The sequence below is a fragment of the Bos mutus genome, chromosome 7 (genome assembly GCF_027580195.1).
Source record: "Bos mutus isolate GX-2022 chromosome 7, NWIPB_WYAK_1.1, whole genome shotgun sequence".
In the NCBI taxonomy this organism is placed as follows: domain Eukaryota; kingdom Metazoa; phylum Chordata; class Mammalia; order Artiodactyla; family Bovidae; genus Bos; species Bos mutus.
In genome coordinates, this window is record NC_091623.1 from 96,846,168 (window position 1) to 96,872,392 (window position 26,225).

The 26,225-nt window shown below is 43.4% G+C and overlaps 1 protein-coding gene across 1 annotated transcript in view; it reads left to right on the forward strand.

Annotated features, from left to right (window-relative positions):
- Positions 1-15,385: 15,385 nt before the first annotated feature.
- The window catches only part of SH3RF2 (SH3 domain containing ring finger 2), a 148,420-nt gene continuing 137,580 nt past the window's right edge, over positions 15,386-26,225 (forward strand). Inside the window, exons 1-2 of the mRNA XM_014481769.2 lie at positions 15,386-15,517; positions 16,620-17,110. Of these exons, the coding sequence (XP_014337255.2) occupies positions 16,733-17,110 (378 nt within the window). The 5' untranslated portion in view covers positions 15,386-15,517; positions 16,620-16,732. The remainder of the gene's footprint in view (positions 15,518-16,619; positions 17,111-26,225) is intronic.

A 26,225-nucleotide genomic window follows, 5' to 3' on the forward strand; every position in this document is an offset into this window, starting at 1 on the left:
CCTAAGTCTCAAAAATATCAAGTGACCTGTCCCAAGTCAGTAGCAACACCAGGATTGGAATACAGGGAGTTCTCTTCCCCAGTTCCCACTTCTCTAAACATGTGTTTCCTCACTGGTGGAAAGTCAGCAGGGGAGAGAGTCTGAGATGCAAACGGCCATTCCTATGGAAACCGATGAGAAGTATTGGGTTGGTCCCAAAGTTCATTCGGGTTTTTCCCTACCATCTGACAGAAAAACCTTAATGAAATTTTTGGCCAACCCAACAGTTTTAGTCAAGGGTCAGGAAAGAAATGAACATCTATTGAACATCAGTTACGTGCCAGTCACTGTACCCAAACATCTCACCTCATTCCATTGTCCCAGAAGACCAGGCCAGGTAGGCATTCTGAAATCAGGTCAGGTAGGATAAGCCACTTTCCCAGGCTCTCACAGCTCAGGAAGTTGCAGAGTGGCACCTGAATCCTGCTTAGTCTGCCTCTAAGAATCCTCACAGCCTCCCTGAGGCACACTTACACATTCAGCAGATGCAGGTGTCCTCATGGCAGAAAGAGCAGAAAGCCAGGGTTGAGTGCATAGGGAGCAACGAGTGAGATCACCCTGCTCCAGGGCTGAAAAACCACCTCGACAGCAATTGTGGGGCTTTCGCAGCGTCACCAGCCACCCCGGGCTGCTCCTCCCTTCCCTCCCTTCTGTCTCAAAAACCACCAACTTTTCCCTTTCCCCTTGTGGGACAGGGAAGTCAAGTTCTTACCAAGTTAAGCATGCTTATTCTCTTCCTATTAACTGAGTATTCATCTAGCTTTCCAGGGAAGCCAAGCCTTTTGTGGGTAATGATGCCAGAAATGGGTGAATTGCCAGTAGAAATTCTAGCAATACTCAGCGAGGATTATCATAATGTTTCGGATGCCTTTAACCAGCTCCCCACACAGAATATATACACACCCTCGAAACTGGTTTGGAATTTACCAGCAATCTTCCAAGTCGATGGCTTAATTAACTTGCAGACAATGTACAACATGTCATGAAATGTCTAAAATCAAGCAGCACGGGAAGGTAAAAAACTTAAAGCTACTATTTCTCACCCATCATTTTGTAGCATGTTATTTCTTTTTTAACACATTGCTCTTTCTTTTCACTTCAGAAAAACACACCAGTATTTCCACCCCCTCCCCCTTGGTTCATGGAATCAAGGGAACGTAAAATGAAAACGCTGGGTAAAAATATTTGTTGACATAAATATATTGATATATGTGCGCTGAGCTCAGTCATGTCTGACTCTTTGCAGCCCCATGAACTGTAGTCTGCCAGACTCCTCTGTCCATGGGATTTCCAAAGCAAGAATGCTGGAGTAGGGTACCATTTTCTACTCCAGATATTGATATAAAACAGCCCCAAATCTCCCTAGTTAAAAACCAGTCATTGGCTCTCAGGTGCTTTCAGGATGGGGTCCAGGCATCCAGGCTGCTCTGTCAAGTGCCTGTGATCAGGTAGCTGCCCAGGCTGGCCCGAAAGCCTGACATCTCCTGCCACAAAGCCAGTACTCAGGCTCTACGGAGTACGGGCTGTTCCCAGAAGACTCCAGGTCCTCTCCTGCCTTCATGCCTTTACGCCTGTGGGTCTCTCAACAGCCCCCTCCATTCCTTTACCAAACTACTCCTCCTGCTCATCTCTCCCAACTTAGCCCAGGTGCCGCCTCTTGAGGGAAGTCTTCCCCAACTTCCACTGGGGTCTCCCGAGGCACCGTGTGCTGACCTTCACCACAGGACTCTTCAGTCTGTTTGATTTGATGTCACCTCCAAAGCTGGGAGCTTCGTGCAAATACCTCACTCTCATAGGGGTACAACACAGGGCCAGACACATGGGAAGCACTCAGAAGATGTGTCTATGTTGATGGCAGCAGAGCCCAGGCTGTTCTTTCTTTTTTCTTTTTTTTGACCTCACCATGCAGCATGCAGGATCTTAGTTCCCAGACCAAGGATCAATCCCAACACCCGCTGAAATGGAAGCCCCAAATTTTAACCACTGGACCACCAGGGAATTCTCAGAACATCTTTGTTGAATGAAAGAGTGAATGAATGACAGTTGATCATTTAGATATCCTTTGTCTTACAAGCTCTGGGCACACCATGGAAATGACAGAGACAATCATTCTATCCCAACATTCTTAAAATGCTACTTCCACCACTGAGGACTCATACAGTGCAACATGACTAGAAGTACCTCGAGGCTGTAGAAACCCTAGTCCAAAGCAGTATCCAGACAAGTCCATCATCATTATGTAGATGAGCCCAGGGGTATCCACCAGATTCAAGATTCTTACTGTCAGTAATATAACCAAAGCTGGACCAAAGTCCGGGAACTGGCTCCAGTCTGAAATGGATTGGAAACTCATTCTGGTTCAGACCTTTCTAGCATAAGGCCAGTGAAGTAGGTATGTTTGTATTTATCATAAAAGCAATAAAGAAACAAGAAAGCTTCACTGCTCTACAGCCCAGCTGATGGGAAGGGTGAAGGTGTGTGCAGCTGCAAGTTCAAGAGCTACCCAGCACTCTGTGTGCACCAGCTCTCTATGCCAGACCATGGCGTCATACCAAATCTTCCAGCAGACTGCCTTCTGCCTGAGGGGCCCGTGGCTGGTGGGGTCAGAAGCAGGGGATGGGACACTATCTGGACAACCAACAAAACTGTCAAACCCTAGGCTACATGAGGCTGTGCTGAGTTGCCTTGCAGGTGGGGTGGGGGGAGCTATGTGGCAGATCTGAATATCTTCATGGAAGGAAGCAGACACTTATGATCTATACCACAGTTCTCTTGCAGGGGAGTCATGGCCATGGGACCAGCTGTCCATCAAGATGCTCCTGGTGGTCAAGGTTATTCCCATGAGCCTACTCATCTTGCCAGATCTGATCCATTCAGGGGGCATCTCCTCACTGGGGCATACCTTGGACCTGCACATTTCCAAAAACCACTTACTTTCCATTACCTTGAACCAGTCTAAGTCTTATCTCCAAGACCTGTCCAAGGATGTGGATTTCCAGGTCACTGTGGAGGCCCTAGCCCTTGCTCCTCAAGGGTATAGGCCCCTTACCCACTCACCTCAACCAATAACCGGGTTCTATAACAGTCCTAAAAACCCTCAAACATAGAGCAATGTGTAGAACGTGGAAAACTGTGCTCTGATATTGGCCCATAATATAATTCTTCAGAGGTAGCTACTGGTGTGGCTTCCCTGGTGGCCCAGCTGGTAAAGAATCTACCTGCAATACAGAAGACCCAGGTTTGATCCCTGGGTAAGGAAGATCCCCTAGAGAATGGACGGCAACCCACTCCAGTATTCTTGCCTGGAGAAGTCCATGGACAGAAGGGCCTGGCAGGCTACAGTCCATAGGAACACAGAGAGTCGGACATGACTGAGCGACTAAGCATGCACGCACACAAGAGTATTTTAGAGATTGACGTGCCATAAGCCTGCAAGGCAAACCAGTGTACAGATGACCTCGTACAGTATTTTTTAAAATATTTCAATTAGTTGCCATGAATTAAACATCAAAAGGTTCTTGTATCTGAGATAGTTTTGTGGGGATTTGAAGGTGGCAGAGAGGGAAATAGAGTGTCACAGAGTAGCATGAAAAATACCATCACTTACAGCTTCTCTTGGAAAATCCAAAGATCCACCACCCTACCAGTAATGACTATCTGAAGCTGAGTAGTACCAGTTACTTCCATACTGGGTGTGCTCTCAAGGTTGTTACAGTCCCTACCTGACCCATTTATGAAACCAGTCTGGCCCTCATATGCATTTGAGTTTGCAATCATTGATGTCGATCCTTATGAACCCTTCCATAACATGAGTATTAAGAGGCGCTGCCTATAATTTTCTCTTTTTTAGTATATCCAGATCAATACACACAGCTCTACCTATGTATTCCTCTGAATGACCACATTATGGTCCCTTCCTGCCAGTGATTTAGGTTAGCCCCATTTATCTTCAGTTACAAACAAAAGGTAACAGTAAAAACCCTTGTCTGTATCTTTGTATATTTGGGCATTTTTCATTTTTTAAAATTGCATTTATTTACAAAATAATACAAAATGTACTCTTTTCGGCTGTGCCGGGTCTTCATTTCTGCATGCGGGCTTTCTCTGGTTGTGGCGAACGGGAGCTACTCTCCAGCTGCGGTGCAGGGGCTTCTCATTCCGCGGGTTGCTCCTGTTGTCGGGCACGGGCTCTGTGGAGCGCTGGCTCCAGGAGTTGCGGTACACAGGCTCAGTTGCCCCCTTGCAGGTGGAATCTTCTGGGAGCAGGGATTGAACCCGTGCCCCCCGCATTGGCAGGCATATTCCTAACCACTGGACTACCCGGGAAGTCCTGGGTATTTTTGCTGAATAAACTTCAAAATGTGAAATTAGTAAAAGAGAATAATGCATATTTAAAATGTCAATACATAAGGCCAAAATACTGAAGTTGGGTTAGAATCCAAGCCATATTTTGTCCCCAAGAAAGAGGCAAAGAGTGGTTGAGACTGGAGAGAGGGATCAGAGATGAATTGCCCAACTCACAAACATAGAGAACAGACTTGTAGTTGCCAAGCCGGGAGGGGAAAGAAGTGAGGGATGGGTTGGGAGTTTGAGATCAGCAGATGCAACTATTATACACGGAATGGGTAAGCAGCAAGGTCCTGGTGCATAGCACAGGGAACTACATTCAATATCTTGTGATACATCACAAAGAAAAAGAATATGAAAAAGAACATAAATATGTGTATAACTGAATCAGTTTGCTATACAGCAGAAATTAATTTAACACTTTGTAAATCAACTCTACGTCAATAAATAAATTTTTAAAAAAGAGATGAACTGTCCAACATGTGAGCCCTCTTCTTGAATAACCATACTCTTATATTCCTGATCTACCCACAGATGATCACCACAAAGACAATATTGCAAATGGAAAATGCAGATGCAGCAGGACAAATATACTTTAGAGTTCTAGCTAAAAATGATTTCAGTCACCTCATAAACTGGGCATGAAAACAAAATGATATAATAATTCTGGTTATATTTATGGAATTCTCCATTTGTTGTTATAAGCCAAAGGAATTTTTTTCATTTTTCATTGGTGTACAGCTGCTTTACAATGTTATGCTAATTTCTGCTGTAGCACAAAGTGAATCAGCTGTATGTATACATATGTCCTCTTCTTCTTGAGCCTTTCTCCCACCCATCCACCCCCATCCCACCCCTCTAAGTCATCATGGAGCACTGAGCTGAGCTCCCTGTGCTATACAGCGGCTTCCCACTAGCTATCTGTTTTATGCATGGTGGTGTATACGTCAATCCTAAAATCCCAGTTGGTTGCACACTTCCCTCCCCCACCATGTCCACGTGTCTGTTTTCTCCATCTGCATCTCTATTCCTGCCCTGCAAATAGGCTCATCTGTATTATTTTCTAGATTCCACATGTACGTGTTAATATACCGTATTTGTTTTTCTCTTTCTTACTTCACTCTGCATGACAGACTCTAGGTTCATCCACATCATTACAAGTGACCCAATTATTTCCTTTTTATAGCTGAGTAATATTCCATTGTATATATGTACCAAATCTTCTTTATCCATTCATCTGTCGATGGACATTTAGGCTGCTTCCATTTCCTGGCTACTTAAACAGTAAAATCAAAGAAATTTTTATACAAATATTTTGATTAGTTTTTATTTAGTTCTTTGATAGTTCTTGTTGTCTTATCTATTTAAAAAAATACTCCCTATACTTTCTCTCAGGCAATGGCACCCCACTCCACTTTCACTTTTCACTTTCATGCATTGGAGGAGGAAATGGCAACCCACTCCAGTGTTCTTGCCTGGAGAATCCCAGGGACGGTGGGGCCTGGTGGGCTGCCGTCTATGCGGTCGCACAGAGTCGGACACGACTGAAGTGACTTAGCAGCAGCAGCAGCATATTTTCTCTCTTTATGTTTCAGGCTTATTTCCATTTCTGTTCCTTGTATATTACCCTGATATTACTGTGTGAAGGTTGTGTATGTTTCCAAGTTTTGAGCTCTACTGAGTGGAACTAAAGATTAAAATCTGGGATCAAAATTACAACAAGGATTTGACTAAAATAGTCTCTCTTTATATGATAAATGCAGCAAGTGGGATGACTTGAAGGTTAAGAGTAGAGATTGCCTGGACATGAGTCCTGACTTCCCCCAAGCACTAGCTGGGGTGAAACAAAAACCTCTCTAAGCCTGTCTCCTCAACTATTAAGATTGGGCTAAGAATACGGTTACAGTTCTTTGCATAGAATCTGTCACAAAATAATGTTTATTGTTAGTATCTATTCTAACACAATAGCCAACCTCCACTCCCTCTTAAAGTGTAGAAGATGCTACAATGCCCAAGACCACATAAGCCACTGGGCAGCTACTCTGTGAGTTGATAATCATGTAATGGCCAAATCGGAATGAATAACTCCTTCAGAAAAGAAGCCAGAAGTTGGGCTCAGTCTTAAGCTGTACTTTAGATACAACATGATAAATAATAAGAGGTCTGGTAAGAGGATAATGGCTAACCTTTACTTAGCACTAACTCTGTATCACACTCTTTGAAGCATTTTATAAGCATCTTCTCAGGGTATGCTTACAGCGATCCTATGGAATGAGCGCTATTATTATCATCCCTGTTTTACAGATGAGAAAACCAATTATATGATGTTTAATCAACTTTCTCTAAGTCATCCTCTTATTTAATAAGATGGCATGGCAGAAAGAAAAACAAATATTGTATAATACCACTTATATCCGGAATCTAGAAAAAATGGTACAGATAAACTTATTTGCAAAGCAGACACAGAGACACAGATCTAGAGGACAAATGCATCGATACCAAGGGGGGAAGAGAAGGTGAGATGAACTGGGAGATTGGGATTGACATATATATGCTGCTGTGTATAAAATAAATGACTAATGAGAACCTGCTGTATAGCACAGGGAACTCTACTCGGTGCTCTGTGATGGAAAAGGAAAGGGAAGGATGGGAAGGAAAGCCAAAAAAAGAGGGGATCTATATATATATGTATGTATGTATGTGTATAGATGATTCACATTGCTATACAGCAGAAACTAATACAACATTGTAGAGCAACTATACTCCAATAAAAATTAAAAATATAAAAGATAGCATAGGCCTGCTGACTTCAGAGCTTATGCTGTTAACCACTATAGTAAGTTAGAAACAATGGCAGAAAGGAGTGAAGGGCAAAATAAGGAGTTTGAGTGTTGTCAACTAATATCTTTCAAGCAACTACTGTGCACTAGACTATTCTAAGGGCTACCCATACATATTAGGAAGTTTATTCCTAATGTCATTCCTGAGAATTACGTATTACTGATAGCACTTTTGTGGATTGGTGGAGCTTAGAACTTTTGAACACCCGAGGACACAGCGCTGTTAGTGACAGAGGCGAGTTTCAAAGCATGTCTGCAGATTCCAAGTGTGAGGCTTTCTTCCTAGGAATGCAGTAAGAATTCCAAGCACAAATGACTCATCCTCACCACTCAGCAAATATTTATTTGTCTCAAGCACAAATGAACAACACAGACATGGTTCCTGCACCATGGAACAGGGATTATTTGGAAGAGAAACAATTTATAGGGCTAAGTGAGTAACATTTTATATATTGGATAATTAATAAATAACAGCACATCACAGGGCCCCAAAAATGTCTAATTGACTTGACAAATATTTACAGTAGTTCTAATTCTAATCCTCTCTTTTAAAAAAAAAGAGGAAGGTATTTGTTTATCATGTGTTTTCCTATTATCCTAGAAGACCTACTTATGAAGAAAGGCATGTAGGGAATTACTAAGGCATTCAGGGAATTACTAAGTTTTGCATTCAGGGACTTACTAAGTAGGGAATTACTAAATTTTGCAACTTTCCCACCTCTGATCTAAAGGACAAGATTGTGGTTACCCAATAGCCCAGGCAAATAGTCAACTCTTGCACAGACTTGCCCTGAGTTTAATAAGTATTAAGGTTGTATCCTGCTTATGGTTTTGAATCAAAACATTTACTGATTTCATCAGAAAGGAAACTGTAAAGGAAAAGGAGAAAGACTGGTTTTGAGTGAAATAACTGATCACAGCCCTTTTCTTTTGTAAGGCACAGTATCTGTTATGGATTAATGTGTCTACATAGAGCAATTTTGGAGCTTTGGTTTTTATTTTTCTTTTCAGTGGCTATCTTATCCATTGTAATTCATAGACTATTAGTGTTATAGGATTTAACTATTGTGAATGTTTTAGTTGTTTTAGTAAATCTATAGTGATTTAAGCTATTTTTATTATCTTTGAAAACTTTATTATACCAGTAATATATGTTCACTGTAGAAAAACTACAAACACACCTGAGCAAAATTAAAACATTAAAATCAATTGATAAGTCCAGTGGGCAGCAGTAACTGTCACTGACATTTGGGCATATGTTCTTCTAGTCTCGATATTATATTTCTATTTAACATTCTTAAATAACCTGGGCTCATATGGCTTGTGAGTTTCTATTATCACTTAATTGTGTATGTCCTTCATGTCATTAAATATACATCTCCACTATAATTTTCAATAGTTTTAGCATGTGTCTATCTTCTATCATCTACTCCACTATTTATTTACCCATTTACCCATTACCCTACTGTTGGACGTTAAGGATGTTTTCAAACACCACAAATGATTATATGAGGAACATATGTGGGTATATACCCCTTCCACTACTATAAATTTCTAGAAGTGGTGTTTCAGAGTCAAATAGGGACATATTTGTAAAACTGTGTCTAATTTTGTACTGGTTTCTTTGTTTTCTTTCTTTCTTTTTTTTTTAAATAATTACAGACTCATGAAAAGTTGCAAACATGGAAGGAGTATGGGGAAATCCCTTGGACCCTTTCCTCAGTGATAATATCATATATAAAAACAATACAGTATAAAAGTGGAACGCTGGTATAATATTAGGTAGGCCACAAAGTTCATTTGGGTTTTTCTGTAAGATGGCATGGAAAAACCTGAATGAACTTTTTGGCCAACCCAATACAATACCTAGGCTACAGACTTTACTCAGATTTAAACAGCTGAATTATTTTTTTTAATATTAATAGAATGGTAAGATGTATTCTCTCTTTTCTACATCTACAGATGCCTTTAAAACTCTCACACAGCTGCCTTTAGAACTCCTTTCCAAAGCTCTGTAGAGGAAAGAATACAATGATGCGTAGTAGACTATTGTCTTTTATTAAAAATTAAAAAGAAGAAATGCAAGGAAAACTCTCTCACCCAATGCAGAGGTGGTTGAGTCAACATTTATGGCACAGAAAACAGGTAGGATTTTGTCCTTCTTTTGGTTCTTTGCATCACTCCAGTTCCTTTACTAGGGTGGTTTCAAAAAGCAGGGGTACCCCAACACAAAATAAGTAACCGTGAGTCACACAGGGAGAAAAGCATTCATTTCTCTTTCAGGCCTTTGATTACATCAAGGAGAAAGCCTCAGTTTAGGGCTGGTCTTCAATGCCTCTCTCATACTTGGTAATTCTCCCTCTAACAAACTGTTCAGGCTTCAAGTTCAGAGGTAGGCAGGCAATATCAGTCAACTGGAATTCAATAGCATTTTATTAGTTTAATGAAATGCATTTTTGCCTTCAAATTGCAGCAGATGAAACTGGTTTTCCATTTACAGAGTATTTTTGAAGTTCCCTTTTAAAATAAATTTATTTCAACAAAAAAGTGATTTTATGTAAAAAAAAAAAAATGTGATTATGGCTAAAAGCAACCAAACAGGGATCTAGTTCCCCAACTAGATCCCCAACCAGGGACCCAACCTGCACCCCGTGCAGTGGAAGCACAGATTCTTAACCACTGGATCACTAGGAAGTCCTGTGAGAGCATTTTGGTCAGTAAGAAATTGACCAGTCACCTGGCCTTGCATATTCTCCTTAAGAGTTGAGCTTGGGAGAGAGGCAGAACAAACTGACTCCTGGTTCTCTTATGGGATCTGCCTACACAAGTGAAAAAGGTGAAGACAATTCTATAGCTATTAAGCACTTATTTGATACATAATTTCATAGACTCCTCAGAACAACTCAATGAGATAGGTTTCATTAGTAACTCCATTGGAAACATGAGGAGTCCAAGGGATAGAAGAATGGAATAATCAGCCCAAGTAATCCATCTAGGTACTGGCAGGGTACACATTCAGACTAGGTGACTGCTGGTTCCTACCATTGTCATGAAATTTAAAGACCATTAGTCATCTCTGGGCTTTCCCAGAGGCTCAGCAGTAAAGCATCTGCCTGCAATGCAAGAGATGCAGGAGACTTGGGTTCGCTCTCTGGGTCAGGAAGATCCCCTGGGGGAAGGCATGGTAACCCACTCCGGTATTCTTAACTGGGAAATTCCATGGACAGAGGAGCCTGGCAGGCTACAGTTCATGGGGTAGCAAAGAGTTGGGCACAACTGAACACGCATGCATCCGCAGTCATCTCGAGAAAATTTGGCATGACCCTTTATCCTTGCCAGGATTTGGGGTCACTGTGGGTCTGGTGATTGCATAGGAATTCCCTAAAGTATATTCCTGACCTGCAGACATCCTTCTGATTAGAAAGGAAATTTTAGTTCAAAAAAGACAAAACATCTAATAGCCATTCAACCACTGCCATTCTGCTTTCCTACACATTTCCACTCTTGGAAAGATGTCTACGTTTCTCCGATCCTTGAATAGTTCCAAAGGTTTTCCAATACCATTAGAAAACCAAATCACAAGGGCAAATTCAGCTTCATGGAAACAGATAATAGAGCTTCATTCAAATATTTAAAACCTATATTCAAATTTATACTAGGTACTGAGGACAGAGAGCTAGGAATTACAAAGCATGGGGTCTGCCAACAAGAGTTGGCAGGGATAGTCAACAGAGTCTTCATGACCCCTTGACATAATACCTCAGATTTCCAGCAACTGAACTCCTTTAATGGACTTACGGATTTGTTTACAAATGATTAGGTTTATGGAAAAGCTCCTAAGACTTCCAAAGTGTTAAGAACAGATCAAATGAAAAGATATCATTTAGATATCTCTAAAACGATATCTCCAATGAGTAAGCCAATTTGATTGACAAAACTGTCTGTACACCTGTTTCATGATTTAATTTTAAATTTGAAAGACACTATCTTAGCCTGAGACAAAGACTTGCTTTTTTGAAGGCAATTTATCTGGGAGCAAAGGTTAGGGATGAAAGAGTGATACAGGGAATGAAGGAGAGATGATATGAGGATGCGTTATCGCATTAGCCACCCAATGAGTGAGTGGTACTCATGCCACAGAACCTTCTGAACGTGCGTCTTAGTCATGTCTGACTCTTTGCAGTTCATGGGATTCCATGAACCTTAGCCCACCAGGCTCCTCTGTCCATGGAGTTCTCCAGGCAAGAATACTGGAGTGGTTGCTGTGCCCTCCTCCAGGGGATCTTCGCGACCCAGGGAGTGAACCCTCACCTGTTATGTCTCCTGCATTTACAGGCAGTTTCTGTACCACTGTGGCCACCTGGGAAGCCACTGAACCTTCTGAAGAGTCTTAGGAAATCTCAGGACTGCTCACTCCAAAGGATGAGAGGAAGAAGCATTTACCATAGACTCACCATTAGTGACAGGTGGTCCACACTTTAGGATCATGCACTTGTGACTAGAGAACAAGTTCCTATGGGTATCCCATGTTGCAACATCAGAGAAACTCTGGAGCAGGAAGCAGGAAGTACATGGCAGGATCCTGACAGTGCCAGGTAGCAACCACTTGAATGTGGCAAAACCTCTTAGTATAAGACATGAGGCGGAGAACAAAGTGACATTCAAGAAGTCTCCAACATAAAACTATTATCAACAACCCAGAAACATTTTTTTTTTTTTTTCTGGCCACACCACAAGGCATGCAGGATCTTAGTTCTGGACCAAGGATCAAACCTACACTAGTTGCATTAGAAGCGTGGAGTCTTAACCACTGGACCACCAGGGAAGTCCCTGCTCAGACACAGTTTTTAAAAAAATTCTGCCATTCATTCATAAATGCACCCAAAAAACATTTATTAAGCATTAACCACATGCCAGTGTCTATGTTAAGTACAAGGGATAGAGTAGTTTGTCTATTATAAGTGCTTTGCCCTCTTGGAACTTGCAGTCTACTGGGGGGAATCAAGGATTCAATAAATTATTACAAAAATTACTGAATTACAATTGTGATAACTGTCATGAAGCATAGGATGATAAAGTTTCTAGTAATGAGAATCAAGGAAGGCTTCCTGGAGGAAGTGGCATTTAAGCTAAAACTTGCAGAGGAGATGGTGAAGAAAACAAAGTGTAGGAGTGTAACTAGGAAGAGAGCAACTAGAAAGCAAGTTGCAGGCAGAAAGAAGGAATGTGAACAAATACCCTATGGCAGAAAAACTTAAACTATCCTGAGTAAAAAGAAAAATCCAGTGGAACTGGAGTGGATGAGTGAGGGGGAAACATGGGCATAAGTCGATGAGTGAGCAGGAACCATATCACGTCTGGCCTGACAGGTCAGAAAAAAGATCTCGATTGTATCCTAAGGTCAATGGGAATCTACTGAGGGATATTGCACGGGGGAATATTTACGATCAGATTTTTTTTAAAAAACATAAATCAAGGTATGCTTGTACATACAAGCAACAGAAGCTCGTAAATATCACACAGCAGGTATTTAAAAAGAGCACAGTCTGTAATCAGTACATAATCGTACAAATATAAACAGGAGTGCCGATGGGGTGCGGGTGGTGGCCTGAGCCTGGAGTCTGGGAAGCCTTGCAGAGTTCACCTCTTTGCTTGTTTTGGAGGGCTGGTTGTTCAGTTGATCTGATGCCAGGTTTGTATTTGGGTAAGCCAGGATGAAATCCCCATTGAAAACTCTTCCCCTGCTTCAGAAGCTTCAAAAGAAAATTTCTCCTCAAATTTCCACTAAGACTAACCTCGTAGGTGGGCGGTGGTAGGGACCACCTACAGGGCTTGACCTGAAAGGTGCTAAAACACCACTCCTGTTCAGTGTAAACTTTCTCTGCCCCACATTAGTGTTGAAATTCTACCATCACCATTTTATTATGAAGAAATTTTAATTGTTAAATATAGTAGCACTGGATCTATTCTGACTTTTTGAAATGGAGTGTTCTCAGGGATGGGAGAATCTGAAGCTTTTTGAGATGACTGGCCACATAGGAATAGGGAGGGCCCGTGAGATGGGGTAGGTTACAGGAGGCATCCATAATATTGTGTATGAATCTTCACATAACACTTATGTAAACATACATGGTGTACTTAGGGCAAATACATAACTTTATAAGACGGGGAACAAAAATGACAAGGAACCTAGGCCCTGGGATTAGGCCAACCTAGATCACAACCTCTGTGACTCTGGGAAAGTTATAGCATCTGCCTTGTAGGGTGGTTGGCAGGAAAAGGAGATAGTCTGTTCAAAGGGTTAGCACTGCTCTGGGGCATAAATGTTACATTACTTGTCCTTGTGCAAGCATGTGTGTGCCAGTGTGTGAACGTGCAGATGTGGGTATGTAAGAGAGAGAGAGGATGTCCAAGAACAGGAGAGGGGAGCAGGTAGAGTTCCCACAGGAGTGGCCCTCTCTGCAGGGTGAAAGGACAGGGGCCGCTCACAGAGGAGGCAGATCAGCTTTACCAAGCGGGGACAGCAAAGGGTCTCAAATGGCAAGGGGCTTCCTAATAAGCACAAAATCTAAAGTGGAAATTAACCGAAGGAGACAGGTAATAGAGTGAGGTGTGGTAGTGTTGAAGCTCAAAACACCCTCCATAAAAGGGAGAGGAAAAAAAAAGAATTGAAAGTGATCTCTGAAATTGACACAGATCCAAACTAGGGCTCTGCACCTGGGGGACATATGACTTCATCTGCTCCATCCCTAAGATCTCCCCTGTTTTGAGCTTCAAGCACGCTTACTTTTTCAGAACTGACACGGAAGAACTTTCTAAAACAAACAAATCACCACAATCTGTTTGCTTTCTGCCTGATAAGGAATTGTCAGCCTTATGTCTGAGAGAGAAGACACAGTAAAAAGAGAACACCCACTCTCTAGTTCCAGCTCTGCCCCTAGCTCACTGAGCAACTTCAAGGAATCTCCCAACTTCAAGAATCTCTCAGCAGCCTCGTCTGCCAAAGAATTTGATTGGTCACTTTAGTCATTATCTTTTGACTTTCTGCTGTCTTAGATGAGGTCCAGCTCACCTCAACCATCTCTCCTCCTCTTAAAGTTGTATTACCACAGGACACAGTAGTGAAGGAGGCCACAGATCACCTGCCTCTTGCTCACCGTGTCTCTTGGGATGACTTATTTAATGTCTCGGGTCTCTGTTTCCTTCTTCATAAAATGAAGGTAAGAGGCCAGTGTATCATTGGGTTGATAGCAGCATTAAATGAGTTCATGAAGATAAAATATTTACAACAACACTTGGCACAGATAAGGGCTACACTACTCTGTTGTTAGGTATTAATAATAAGATTATTATTATTTACTTTATTGGATAACTTTGTAGTGTAGTGTTAAAGTGTTAAATTAAATATACTATTGATAAATCAAGAAATAGAAGTATAAGCATTATTTGGGGCTATAAAAGGCTCCAGTGGGTAGGGTAAGGAAAGCTGGAATATTACTTTTTCTTTTTACCTTTTTAAATTTATTATTATTATTTGGACCATGCCACATAGCTTGGTGACTTGTGGTATTTTAGCTTCCTGACCAGGGACCAAACCCAGCCCTTGGCAGAGAAAGTTCAGAATTCTAACCAGTAGACCACCAGGTAATTTCTACTAGCCCTCCTGTGCTTTGATTTTTCAAGGATGTGTCTGGACTACCACAACACTGTTGCTTTGTTTTGTTTTGTTTTTAATTTCATAAGATTGAGCAAATAGATCACTCAAGTCCGTCTCAAATCTCACAGTTAAAGGACTGGCTGATTTTATAGAGTAGTACTTTTTAGGTGACCGGTTTATCTTTGTGTTCACAGCTACCTTAATACGTTTGAACTTTTCAGGAAATCCTCATAAAGGTTTGAAATAAACACAATCACCTTGGCATGTTCATAACTTGAGTGTGTTTCAATTTCCGGGAAAGGACAGAAAATGAGGAAGGGGAAATATAAACTTTGTAAATACTTAACCTTAGAGGAAATTGACTTGTATTTTGCCCCCTTGTAATCTTTTCCCTGAAATCGACTCCCACAAAGGAAGGATCGGTAGCAGAGTGTGAGAGTGCAAAGGACAGAACGGCGGTGAAAGCGTTAACTGGGCTGGGTAAGGCGATCCCTGAAAAGAGTTAAGACTCGAGTTAAAGTTTTCAAAGCGGGGGCAGCAGCAGCTCCAGGAGAAACGGAAGCCGGTGGAGGGAGCCTGGCGGAGCATCGAGGACAGTGCTGAGCTGAACTCAGTCCCGGGTGGCAAGCTCAAGGTTAGTGGCCCCCCGCACACCTCCGCGTGCTGACATCTTTGGAGCTGTCTCAGGAGGCTGGGCGCCTTCTCCCAGCCTGGCTTGTCCTGTCTGCCTGACTCCACCAGTGGGGCCACCGGCTCGTGCCAACCCTCCCGCTACGGGTTCCCCTAAGCCCTGGAGCTGAGAGGGATCGGGACCTGTTCCCAAGCCACTTTCCTTAAGTGGGGTACTTCTCAGACATCCACAAGGAAACTGTTTCTGGAACAAGGGTAATTTTCAGAATATACACACACACAGGTACACACACACACACACACACACACACACACACACCTGTATGTACTGCCCCATCTTGGTTCTTGCAGACTGTGACCACAATCCCAAATTCCTATCTGCTTCAGTTGAAACTGAGAAGTTGTCAAAGTAACAAAACAGGCTGTGCAACTTTATCGTGTGGGAGGGATAGTGTCTCTGAGGCTAAGATAATCAAGGTAAGAAGGCAAAAAAAAAAAAAAAAAAAAAGAGGTACGAAAAGAAAGAAAAAAACTTTCAAGCTCCACAGCCTGGAGTTGAGGCAAAACAATTTTTGAAAATTAGGTTCTCGTAGAAATTGTACATTGCTAGAACAAAATAAAGGGGGAAGATGTACTGTGAAGGACAGAATTCTACAACTACGGGAGATTCCCATACACTTATGTAAACAGCTTGTTATCAGCGTGATGCAGATAACAGATACACTTAAAGAAGGGAAAGAGAGAAAATAGCTTCAGAGAAATTACATCCTGAGGGGCCTTTCATTTGAGATCCAGACGGACTGCTGGAAGGCTTCATCCTTGGAGCCCTGGGTCAGTTCTGTCTCCCTTCTCCCGCCTTGCTCACGGAGAGGCAATGAGTAAGTTAGTCCGGCAAGCAGTCAGAAGCTGTATTGGCTGCTCCCTCGCATCCTCCAGCAGGCAGGAGTCGAGGTCTCTACCTGCTAGCACTGAATCAGAATGAGTCATCTGAAACTTGGGTGCGGAAACAAAGTCCCTGCGAACCGCCTTATGAGGCTCTGCCTCCTGTAGGTGGGATATACCTCTGAAAGCAGTCACGGTTTTTTCCCTCTTCCTTTCTCCTTCAGACAAGCGGGCATCCTGACGCTCTCAAGGAAGCCCCGTCTCTGCCCCACTGGCTCAGCTGACCCGACCATGTGGACTCTGCCCCTCCAGGTCAGGACTGGAGTTTTAAAATAAAATGGATGACGTGACGTTACTTGATCTTCTGGAGTGCCCCGTGTGCCTTGAAAAGCTCGATGTCACCGCCAAAGTTCTCCCTTGCCAGCACACCTTCTGCAAGCCATGTCTCCAGAGGATTTTCAAGGCCCACAAGGAGCTGCGGTGCCCCGAGTGCAGGACCCTGGTGTTCTGCAGCATCGAGGCGCTGCCGGCCAACCTGCTGCTCGTGCGCCTTCTGGACGGCGTGCGGGCCGGACAGAGCTCCGGGAGAGGGGGGTCCTTCCGCCGGCCCGGGGTGCTGACCCCACAGGACGGCAGGAGGAGCAGGACTCACCCCAGAGGTCCGCAGTGCAGTCCTTTCCGACTGGTGCCTAACGTCAGAATCCACATGGATGGGGTAAGAAAGATCTCTGTTCCTTCGTGTTTCCTTGGAGGTTGGGTTTGTGTGCGCCAGCAGTTGGGGCTTCTCTTCTTTTAGCTATGTTTCAAAGAGCCGCTGCCGAGGATTCCCTGAGGATAAGTTTCTGTGGGTGGTGATTGTCCTACTGAGACTCAGTGGAACCCTGAGCCTATCCAGTCCAATCAGGAACTCTTAAAATTCTTAAAGCTACCCAGGTCCTCCCTGCTTGTAGTCCAGAAGGTGGTGGAACATGGAAAGCCTTCTTGATTGTTTATTTATTTATGTGTTTGTTTTTGACTGCACTGGGTCTTCCTTGTGGTGCGGAGGCTTCTCATTGCAGTGGCTTCTCTTGTTTGGAAGCGGGAGCTATAGAGCCTGGCTCAGTAGCTGTGGTGCACAGCTTAGTTACTACTGGCATGTGGGATCTTCCATGACCAGGGATCGAACCCGTGTCCCCTGAATTGGCAGGTGGATTCCTAACCACTGGACCACCCGGGAAGTCCTTTGATTATATTCTTGGTACCAGGGCATGGGAAATGCACAGAGGATGAGAAAAAGAAAAACAAATCCAACTGCTCGTCGCTTTTGCGATCTCAGAGAAGTTACTAAATGTCAGGTTTTGTTTGCATTTTACCCAAGTCCCTCTTTCCACTCCCAGTCATAAAGTGCCATGATGACAATGCTCATTCACAATCACTCAAAGTTATCAAGACACTGGACACATAAAGTTCGATCGAGAAGGAAGCATATATGTGGGTGGAGTGACTGACAGGAAAGGCTGGGCTGTGAAGTACAACTGACATGTACAGGAGCCCCGAAGATGTGTCTTATTTTACAAAATGAATAAAGCATATAGAAAATGCACATCAGAGCCTGCCATGAAAAATGAAGCGCCTCAGGCGAGCCGCAAGAGATCACCCAGTAACGCGTTTGTGTTTGGACAACGTGAATCGTCCTGTCCAGCCTTGTGGGCACATCCTTGAGACTTTATATGATCTGACTGTGAGCCTCATTCTGAGAAGCTGGGGAAGGGGATAACTTGAGAGAAGATCATGGTCCTGTGGCTACAGGAGGATTATTGGCTGTCACCCCCAGAGTCAGTGTGTCCAAGTGGGCATGGCACGCCATGGCCTGGGTGGTTGGCATACTCAGAAATTCTGTGAAGTGCCACGTAAAGCAAGCTTTAACCCTGGCAGCTAACCACGACTTTAACCATGACTCCCTGCTGTGAAAGAGTAGCAGAGGGAGGGAGGGTCTTCCCCGGACTCCTTCCAAGGAGAATAGGCTCGGGTGTGCATTCAGGACAAGTTTCTAAAATATTCTTCTCAACAGCCTATTACTCCTTGGGCTCCCTGCACCCTTAAGCCACCCATGCAGCAGGGTAGTGTGGAAACTTTCCAAAAGGAGAGCAGGAAGAAACCAGGCTTCAGTGTGATTTCTTCACAGCAGACTTTTTACTGCCATTGTGCCTGTGTGTGAGAACACATTCCACAAAAGGGCTTGGTGCCCTCCTTTAAGGCTCCTTATTAGCCCCAGGTCTAGTCATCAATCAGAATCCACAGGCTTGGAAGAGGAGGGGTAGGGGCGCAAGCTTTCCCAGGCAGGCTGTGTTTACAGAGCATCAGGCTGAACCTTGGGTCAGCAGATCTCCCTTTGAATTCCTGAGACCCAGCAACCTCTCTCCTCCCTCACCCTGCAAAGTCTGACTTGCCTCCCTGCAGGGCGGAGTATCATCCATCACTCAGAGAGTGCTGGGAGACTGGGAGGAGGCAAGTCCCCTATCAACTTCGCATATTTTTGTTCATGCTTTCTTCTTTTTGATGTGGCTATGTTGCTAAGAAAAGGTAGCAACAGATGGAGCCACAGCTACCTACTTTTTGAACCACAGCGAATTCCCAGGTCCCTCCTGGCATGGGGAGCTATAGGAACTAGAGCTCTTATTCTCTTATAGGAATAAGAGACAGCCAGTAAGATCCTGCGTGTCCCTGGAAGTCTTTCCCAAGGACCCATCACTTCAGACCAAGGGGCCGGTGACGGGGTTGTGCCCATCCTCCGAGCTGCACTGGACCGAGTCCTGCCATGAGGCTAAAACAAACCAAGCCATTGAGGGTACCTGCTTTCCAGCAGCACCTGGTTTAGTGAAGATGCTCTGTGAGAGGGCAGAGCCGGGGGCCACTCCACACCCTCACCCATTTCCTCCCTTTCCTGAGCCCACCTTTCTCCGTGTGGCTCATCTCATCCCTTTTGACTCTCTCAGTGGGGATGTGAACAAACTATTCCTGGATGTAAATACAGCTATAATTCTGCATCCTGTTTTACTCCCCCCAGTTGTAGCTGCCTCTCCTAAAGTGTGAAAGCAATTGTGCATCCCTGGGTTCAGACAATTGCAGATGATCTGAGAGTCTACACACTGTTCTGAGAGGCAGAAGTGTGGCCTTACATCCTCAGTCAAGCCCTCATCAAGCTACTTGCCCTCTTGGCCTCAGTTTACCCAACCCAGTCAACTCTTAATATTTGCTACCCCTCTTCCTCCAGGATAGTGTAAACATTATCTTTACAACATACTCATATCACCTTAGAAAACCTATGCTGGGTAAATGCAAAGCATCATCATTATCATTCATTTAAGCTGACTATATGACTGTGGGCAAGCCACTTCAGCTTGCTGGGTCTCAATTTAAAATTCTGTAAAATGGGAAAATGTATTATAAGAGTGGAGAGCCATGGTGAGGCTTAACTAATGAGTGTTTTCAAGGCACTTTGAGATCCTTAGATGAAAGGCATTTGGAAGATCTGTTATCGTAGTAAACATTATTATTGACTGTTTATTGTGCCCTGTCGTGCATGAGACATTCTACAAAACACAGCAGGAGTGATAGTCCTTGCAGGAGAGTGTAATAGGTGTTATTATTGAACTTGAGTCTACAAGGAGTCCAGGCCAGTATAATACTAAGTGTAAAGTACTCTACTAATAGGGTATAAGCAACCTGTTGTCACTGGGTACCATTTTGCAAAATACCTCTTCCAGAGGACTCAGTGTTAAGGTGGCATTCTCAAAGAGTTAATTTAATTTCGTGTTCAGGAGCTTTTTAAGTCCAAAGTCTGTTCTGCTCACCTTGCGTCATCTAAAAAACAAGCTCATCGAGATCTTTCTGTTGGCTCAGAGAGGTCTGGTACGTTCTGTGCTAGCCAGTGTGCCAGGGTGGAACCAAGAGCCACACTTCATAGTGCCAACTCAAGAGAGAAAAAAAAAATAGCCCATTGTGCCTACCTGTCTAAAACCCTCCCAAGCCAGTTGTGTAAAAAGAAAGCTTGAGAAATGGCTTTAGGTTTCTATAGCAGGCAATTATTTCAAGCCAACACGTAAGACCAACAGACTCCTGGAGGACCCATGTCAGTGCTGATGTCATTGGTTCTTATTCCTTCCCATATTGTGGCCGAGCCAAAGGAACTTTGCAAGTCTTCGAGAAGATTATGGGCTTCTGAATTGCTGATCGCTCTTCCTCCTTCCTCCACTACCCTTTAATAGTATTTCTGATTTAGAACAGGCAGGAAAGCAGTGAAGCTAAAAACTTGCAAAGTTAGACTTTGAAAAAGCCAGAATTCAGATTCTGATTCTGCCTCTCGACAGTTGCATACTTTGGATGAACCTCAGGGCCAGCCTCCAATTCCCCTTCTGAAACCTGGAGATAATAGCAGTACCTACCTCTGAGGGTTGTTGCTGCTGCTAAGTCGCTTCAGTCGTGTCCGACTCTGTGCGACCCCATAGACAGCAGCCCACCAGGCTCCCCCGTCCCTGGGATTCTCCAGGCAAGAACACTGGAGTGGGTTGCCATTTCCTTCTCCAATGCATGAAAGTGAAAAGTGAAAGGGAAGTTGCTCAGTCGTGTCCGACTCTTCGCGACCCCATGGACTGTAGCCTACAAGGCTCCTCCGTCCATGGGATTTTCCAGGCAAGAGTACTGGAGTGGGTTGCCATTGCCTTCTCTGTTCTGAGGGTTGTTGGGGAGAAATAAATGAGACAGTTCATGTCACTTAGCTCGTAGCACCGTGATTGGTTCATATTATGTGCTCAATAAATTTTAGCTGGTATTGCTATTGTTATTAAAGCAACTCAAGACTTTCCACGCTAAATTATGCACCATCTCTCTTGTTAATCGAGTGTCCCCCAGAGATGGTCCTTGGTACCCTGATTTTTGGTTGGTATGTGTGTCTCCAAAGGATGTGAGGCCATAATTCACGTGTGTGATTCCTCCCAGCATGAGCTGGCTTGGCAGTTCATTTCCAAGACCCTTTAGGAGCTAGGAATGGATTCTAGGAGAAACAATACTCGCCAGCTTCTCTTCCCCAAATGGCGAGCTCAGCAAAACACCATACACGGAGCAACAACCTGGTCCAGCTTCCCAGCATTGCCAATGCCTCATTAGCATCTGTCTTTCCTTTCCCCAATCCCCAACACAAATGTCGCCGTCCTGGGTCTTGCAGGGCCAGACTCTCTCGCTTCTTTGTTAAACATCATGCCAACCACACACATTCCTATCTTGCTCGCCCTACCTCAGCAAGAACACACCTGGCACCTCCAGCACACAGACCAGGTGGTTGTGTCCTAGAAACTTCTTCAGCTGGTGTGGCAAGCAGTTGAGATGAAAAATGAGGTCAGAAGGCACAGGGGGGAACTGAGGCTGGGGAGAAACCAAAGGGCATCCAGTCCCTTTCCTGGGTCTCAGCTGCTGTGTCCTGCAGCAGTGCCGCGACACACATGGTCATCTCTGCTAAATTTGCAAGGCAGTTAAAACCATCCCAAGCCCTTGAAGATAGCAGGCAGATGGCACTGGGTCAGCGAGGCCTGGATGTGGCACGTGGAGGAGCCAAGTTTGAGAAGTCAGGAGACCCAGATAGTTCTCCGGCTCCTCCCACCTTTGCAAACCTTTGACAAAACCATATGGCTCCAAACTGACTTGACCCCTACCCTCTGTCGATATACCACCCTCTTCATTACAGTCCTCCCCATTTCACTGATTACTGTTTAAGGACTGTGGTCAAATAGAGCTGAGTTTGTGCTGGTATTCAATTACTTTTGAGCTGTGAGGCCTCAGGCAAATCACTTAACCTCTCTGATCCCCAGTTTCCATATTTGTGCAATGGTGATATTAATGGTATACATATGTCATAAGGTTACAAGAGATGATGTATGTAAAATGCTTAGTATACTATGGTAAATGTTAAGTAACAAAACAGCAACAGTAGAGGACAAAGTTTGGAGCACTGGATTTGGAGCTCTTTGTACCCACACATAAACATACAGAGACCTCTGTTCAAAAATTAAGCAAAGGGGATAACAAAAGAAAAAGGGGTTCCTGACAAGACAAAACTAGGGACTTCCCTGGTGGTCCAGTCGTTAAGACTCCATGCTCCTAATGCAGATGGCATGGGTTTGATCCCTGGTTGGAGAACTAAGATCCCACATACCAAGTGGTGTAACCCAAAAGCAAAGGGACAGAACTACAGTGATGAAAAAGTGTGGTTTTCAGTGCTGACCAGGGGTTATGGGTTGGGAGAGGATTTATAAAGGATAGCATGAGGGAGTTTTATGGGATGAAGGGACTATCCTGCATCCTGTTTGTGATGAAAGTTAAATGAATCTATGTATGTGTTAACATTCATATGAATATATGCCAAGAGGGGAAAAAGTCAATTTCATTGTATGCCAATGTTTAAAATAATATTTTTAAAAATGAAAGGAAGCTCTTGTACATCTCTTTGAGTCTCTACCTGATTTTCACCTGGCCTGCTCTGATGTCCCTTCATGTCTGTGTGTATTGGGTCAACGCTATTTTGGAGAAGGATTTTGCCATCATTTAAGCAATCAGGGTAATTCCTGCGGGTGGGCTTCTCTCTGTTTTAGCAAACTATTCTATTAACTGCTTCAGTTTTCTCATCAGTTAGAGGTATCTGGCCAGTAGACAAACAGCAGCGCATCCCCTGGTGGAGATGGCCCAAGCAGATGGCTGGGGCAGAAGGTTCTCCTTACTCAACCTCAATTATCCATCATGTGCACTGGGGCGTGTCACCTAAGGGATTAGTCAGTGCATATTTCATGTTGTTTCGATGCCTCTTAGGAAAGGTTGTCTGCCCATGTGTCCCTTCATACTATGAAGAGATTATGGAACAAGGGAAAGTGCTTGTTCAGCCCTTGACACGCAAAGAGCATCCCCACCTATCTCATTCCAGACGCCACTGCATAGCTTTTGGCTGAGCAGGGACCAGCTCACATATGGTTCTCTTCAATCTCAATATCTTCCCCCTTTTTCATTTATTTAATTTAATTTATTTTTATTATTTTATTTTGCCTTCTGGGACTTTGTTGAGGTGTGCAGGCTCTTCACTGGGCACGTAGGATTTCTCTAAGTTGCATCATGCAGGGGTTTTTTTGTGCTATCGAGCATGGGCTCTAGAACACCTAGGCTCAGTAGCTGTGGTGCTCAGGCTTAGTTGCCCTGTGGCATATAGGATTTTAGTTCCTGGACCAAGGATCAAACCTGTGTCCCCTGCATTGGAAGGCAGATTCTCAACCACTGGACCACCAGGGAAGTTCCTCTTTCTCATTTTCAAATCTATACTTAGGTGTTAGACCTGTCTTTGACAAACTGTATTATGTAAGTGATTAATGGAGGTTCCATAAAGCTCCAGAGTCAAAGAAACCTGAGGTTGAAACAGAGTTAAACCTTTTTTCTTTGCTGCAGGACTTTTTTGTACTTTTAGTACTAAAGAATGGTGAATCTCCAAAGAGCAGACAATGATAAGAAACATTTCCCAAATTCCTGTGACAGTGGTAACCCTAAGACTTTTATTAGTGCCCTGAGTTATATTAATTGTCCACAGAACAAATTTTGGGAAATGTTGTCTCATATTAATGCAGAGATAGCTGAGCCCTCAAAGAGAATCCCTATTATAATTAGAGACTACTGATGCATTCCAAGAAGAGTTGTAGGCAAGTTTTTGTCGTTAGAAGATATTTTTGGAAAACTGTTTGAAACTTGCTACCACCAGTTTCTGCAGTATTTATTTAGCTTCTATCATTTTATTTTTTGGTCATGCCACACATCATATGGGGTCTTAGTTTACCCACCAGGGATCAAACCCACATCCCTTGCACTGGAAGTACAGAATCTTAACTGCTGGACCACCAACGAAGTCCCTTAGCTTCTGTCAGTAGTCAGCCATAGGTACTGTGGGAATCTACCCAACAAAGTAAAGATTCTACCTTCCCAGTGCTTACTGTCTGATGGTAAAACCAACTAATTAGATACGTGTATTAAGCATATGTGTATAAATATATACATACATATCCCTGATTTAAAGATATTATCTATTATAAGATACATTATTTAGTTATAGCCCCAAAGGGAATAAAAAAAGCACTACTATATTAGATGTTCACTGTAAGATACATCCAATTTTAGAAATGTTAAGATATGAAAAAAGGACTGTCTTACTGAAGAGTACATATTGTCTGATTCCATTTATATAAAATTCCAGAAATGGCAAACTATAGTGCTTTTTGGGTAATGCAAATGTTTTATGTGGTGTTATATAGGTTTGTCTAAATTCATCAAATCGTACACTTAAAAAGAGTACATTTTTGGTGTGTATATATATATAACCCAATAAAGTGATTAAGACAAAGAAGTCTTAGACTCAAAAGATACTGGTTTATGAAAATGTCAGATGAGGAGGTGATTCAGTTTAAGGGAAATGAAGTTTGTCTAAAAAAAGAAACTTCCTTTAAAAATATGGGCATTTTAATGGTAGGAAGGACACGGTCAGAGAATGAAAAGGCAGGGTCTAGTCTGGGCACGTGGGGGCTAGGAAAGATGGGATATCTTGAACAGAATGAAAGTTGGAAGAGAGGGAGAAAGAGATGGAGAGGAGTTGGCGTGACTGGTTATCTGCTTCAAAACCACCACTAGGAAGGCACATGTCAATTACTCTGTAATTAAGTATCTCTGTGTCTACTTCCATGTAATCACGTGGCCTATGGGTTGTATCTACCTGATGGATTCAGAGCAGCCAAACAAGATATCTCTGCTCTGAACAGACGGCCAAGCTCCCTGGGTAAACTGAAGAGCAGTTTCCACTTCACTGGCAGACGGACCACTCTTTTTCATTGAAATGGTCAGGTTACCTGACAACCCCAGCATGCAGGAACACTAGCCAGCACATCCACAGCAAGGGGCAGAACACAGGGCAGGGAAAGACAAGTCTATTCATCATGAGCTGCTTCCTGCAACTTGGGTCTGTGTCAGCTGCCAGGGTCACACTGTTCCCGATGCCTGGCTCAGAAGCCAGGGCATTCAACAGACTGCTTCTAAGTGCCTGCTACGTGCCAGGCTCCATCTTGAAAGCTCACACCTTTGAAAGCTCACAGCAGGAATGCTCATGGGCTCAGACTCCAGGACTCAAATAGCAGCTGAGTTCACTTTAGATCTCTGTCATTTTTCCAATCTTTTATCCAAGCAGCAGCACAACAGGCAACTTGTCCTGGGTCTGGGTCTGGGTCTCAGTACCATGCTTGGAGCACAAACCTACAGTCTGGTCCAGATTAGGAACCCTCAAATGTTTTTTGAATTAATGAATGAACACATTCACGTTTTTGGTAGACTTTATGGAGTCATGGAATAATAACCCCTCATAATGTGGAAATGAACTCTTCCTGAATTGAGCCATGACAAAGCTCTATGAGGAATGAGCAGCGTATTATATTAGGCATAAAGCCACGTGGTGAATGAAATATTCTGGAGGTGAATCACCTTATTAAATACCTTTTGGGGTGACAGACAGTACTGCCCAGAAAACATAGTGGGCCAAGTTCAAAACCACTTAGCTCATGAATTGTTAACCCTAAGAAGATAGGAAATGTGTCTCCATATATGACCAAATTCCTGTATCGGAATCCACAAACGCTATGTACTCCTCTGATGGTGGGAAAAATATTCATAGTGAGTTAATTTACACTTAGCCCCAGTGGCAGAAAAGACGAAACATCAGAAGAATTTGCCAACGAGTTATGTACTAAACTGGCCTGGCCTCCTCCATGAAGGAAGCAGCATTT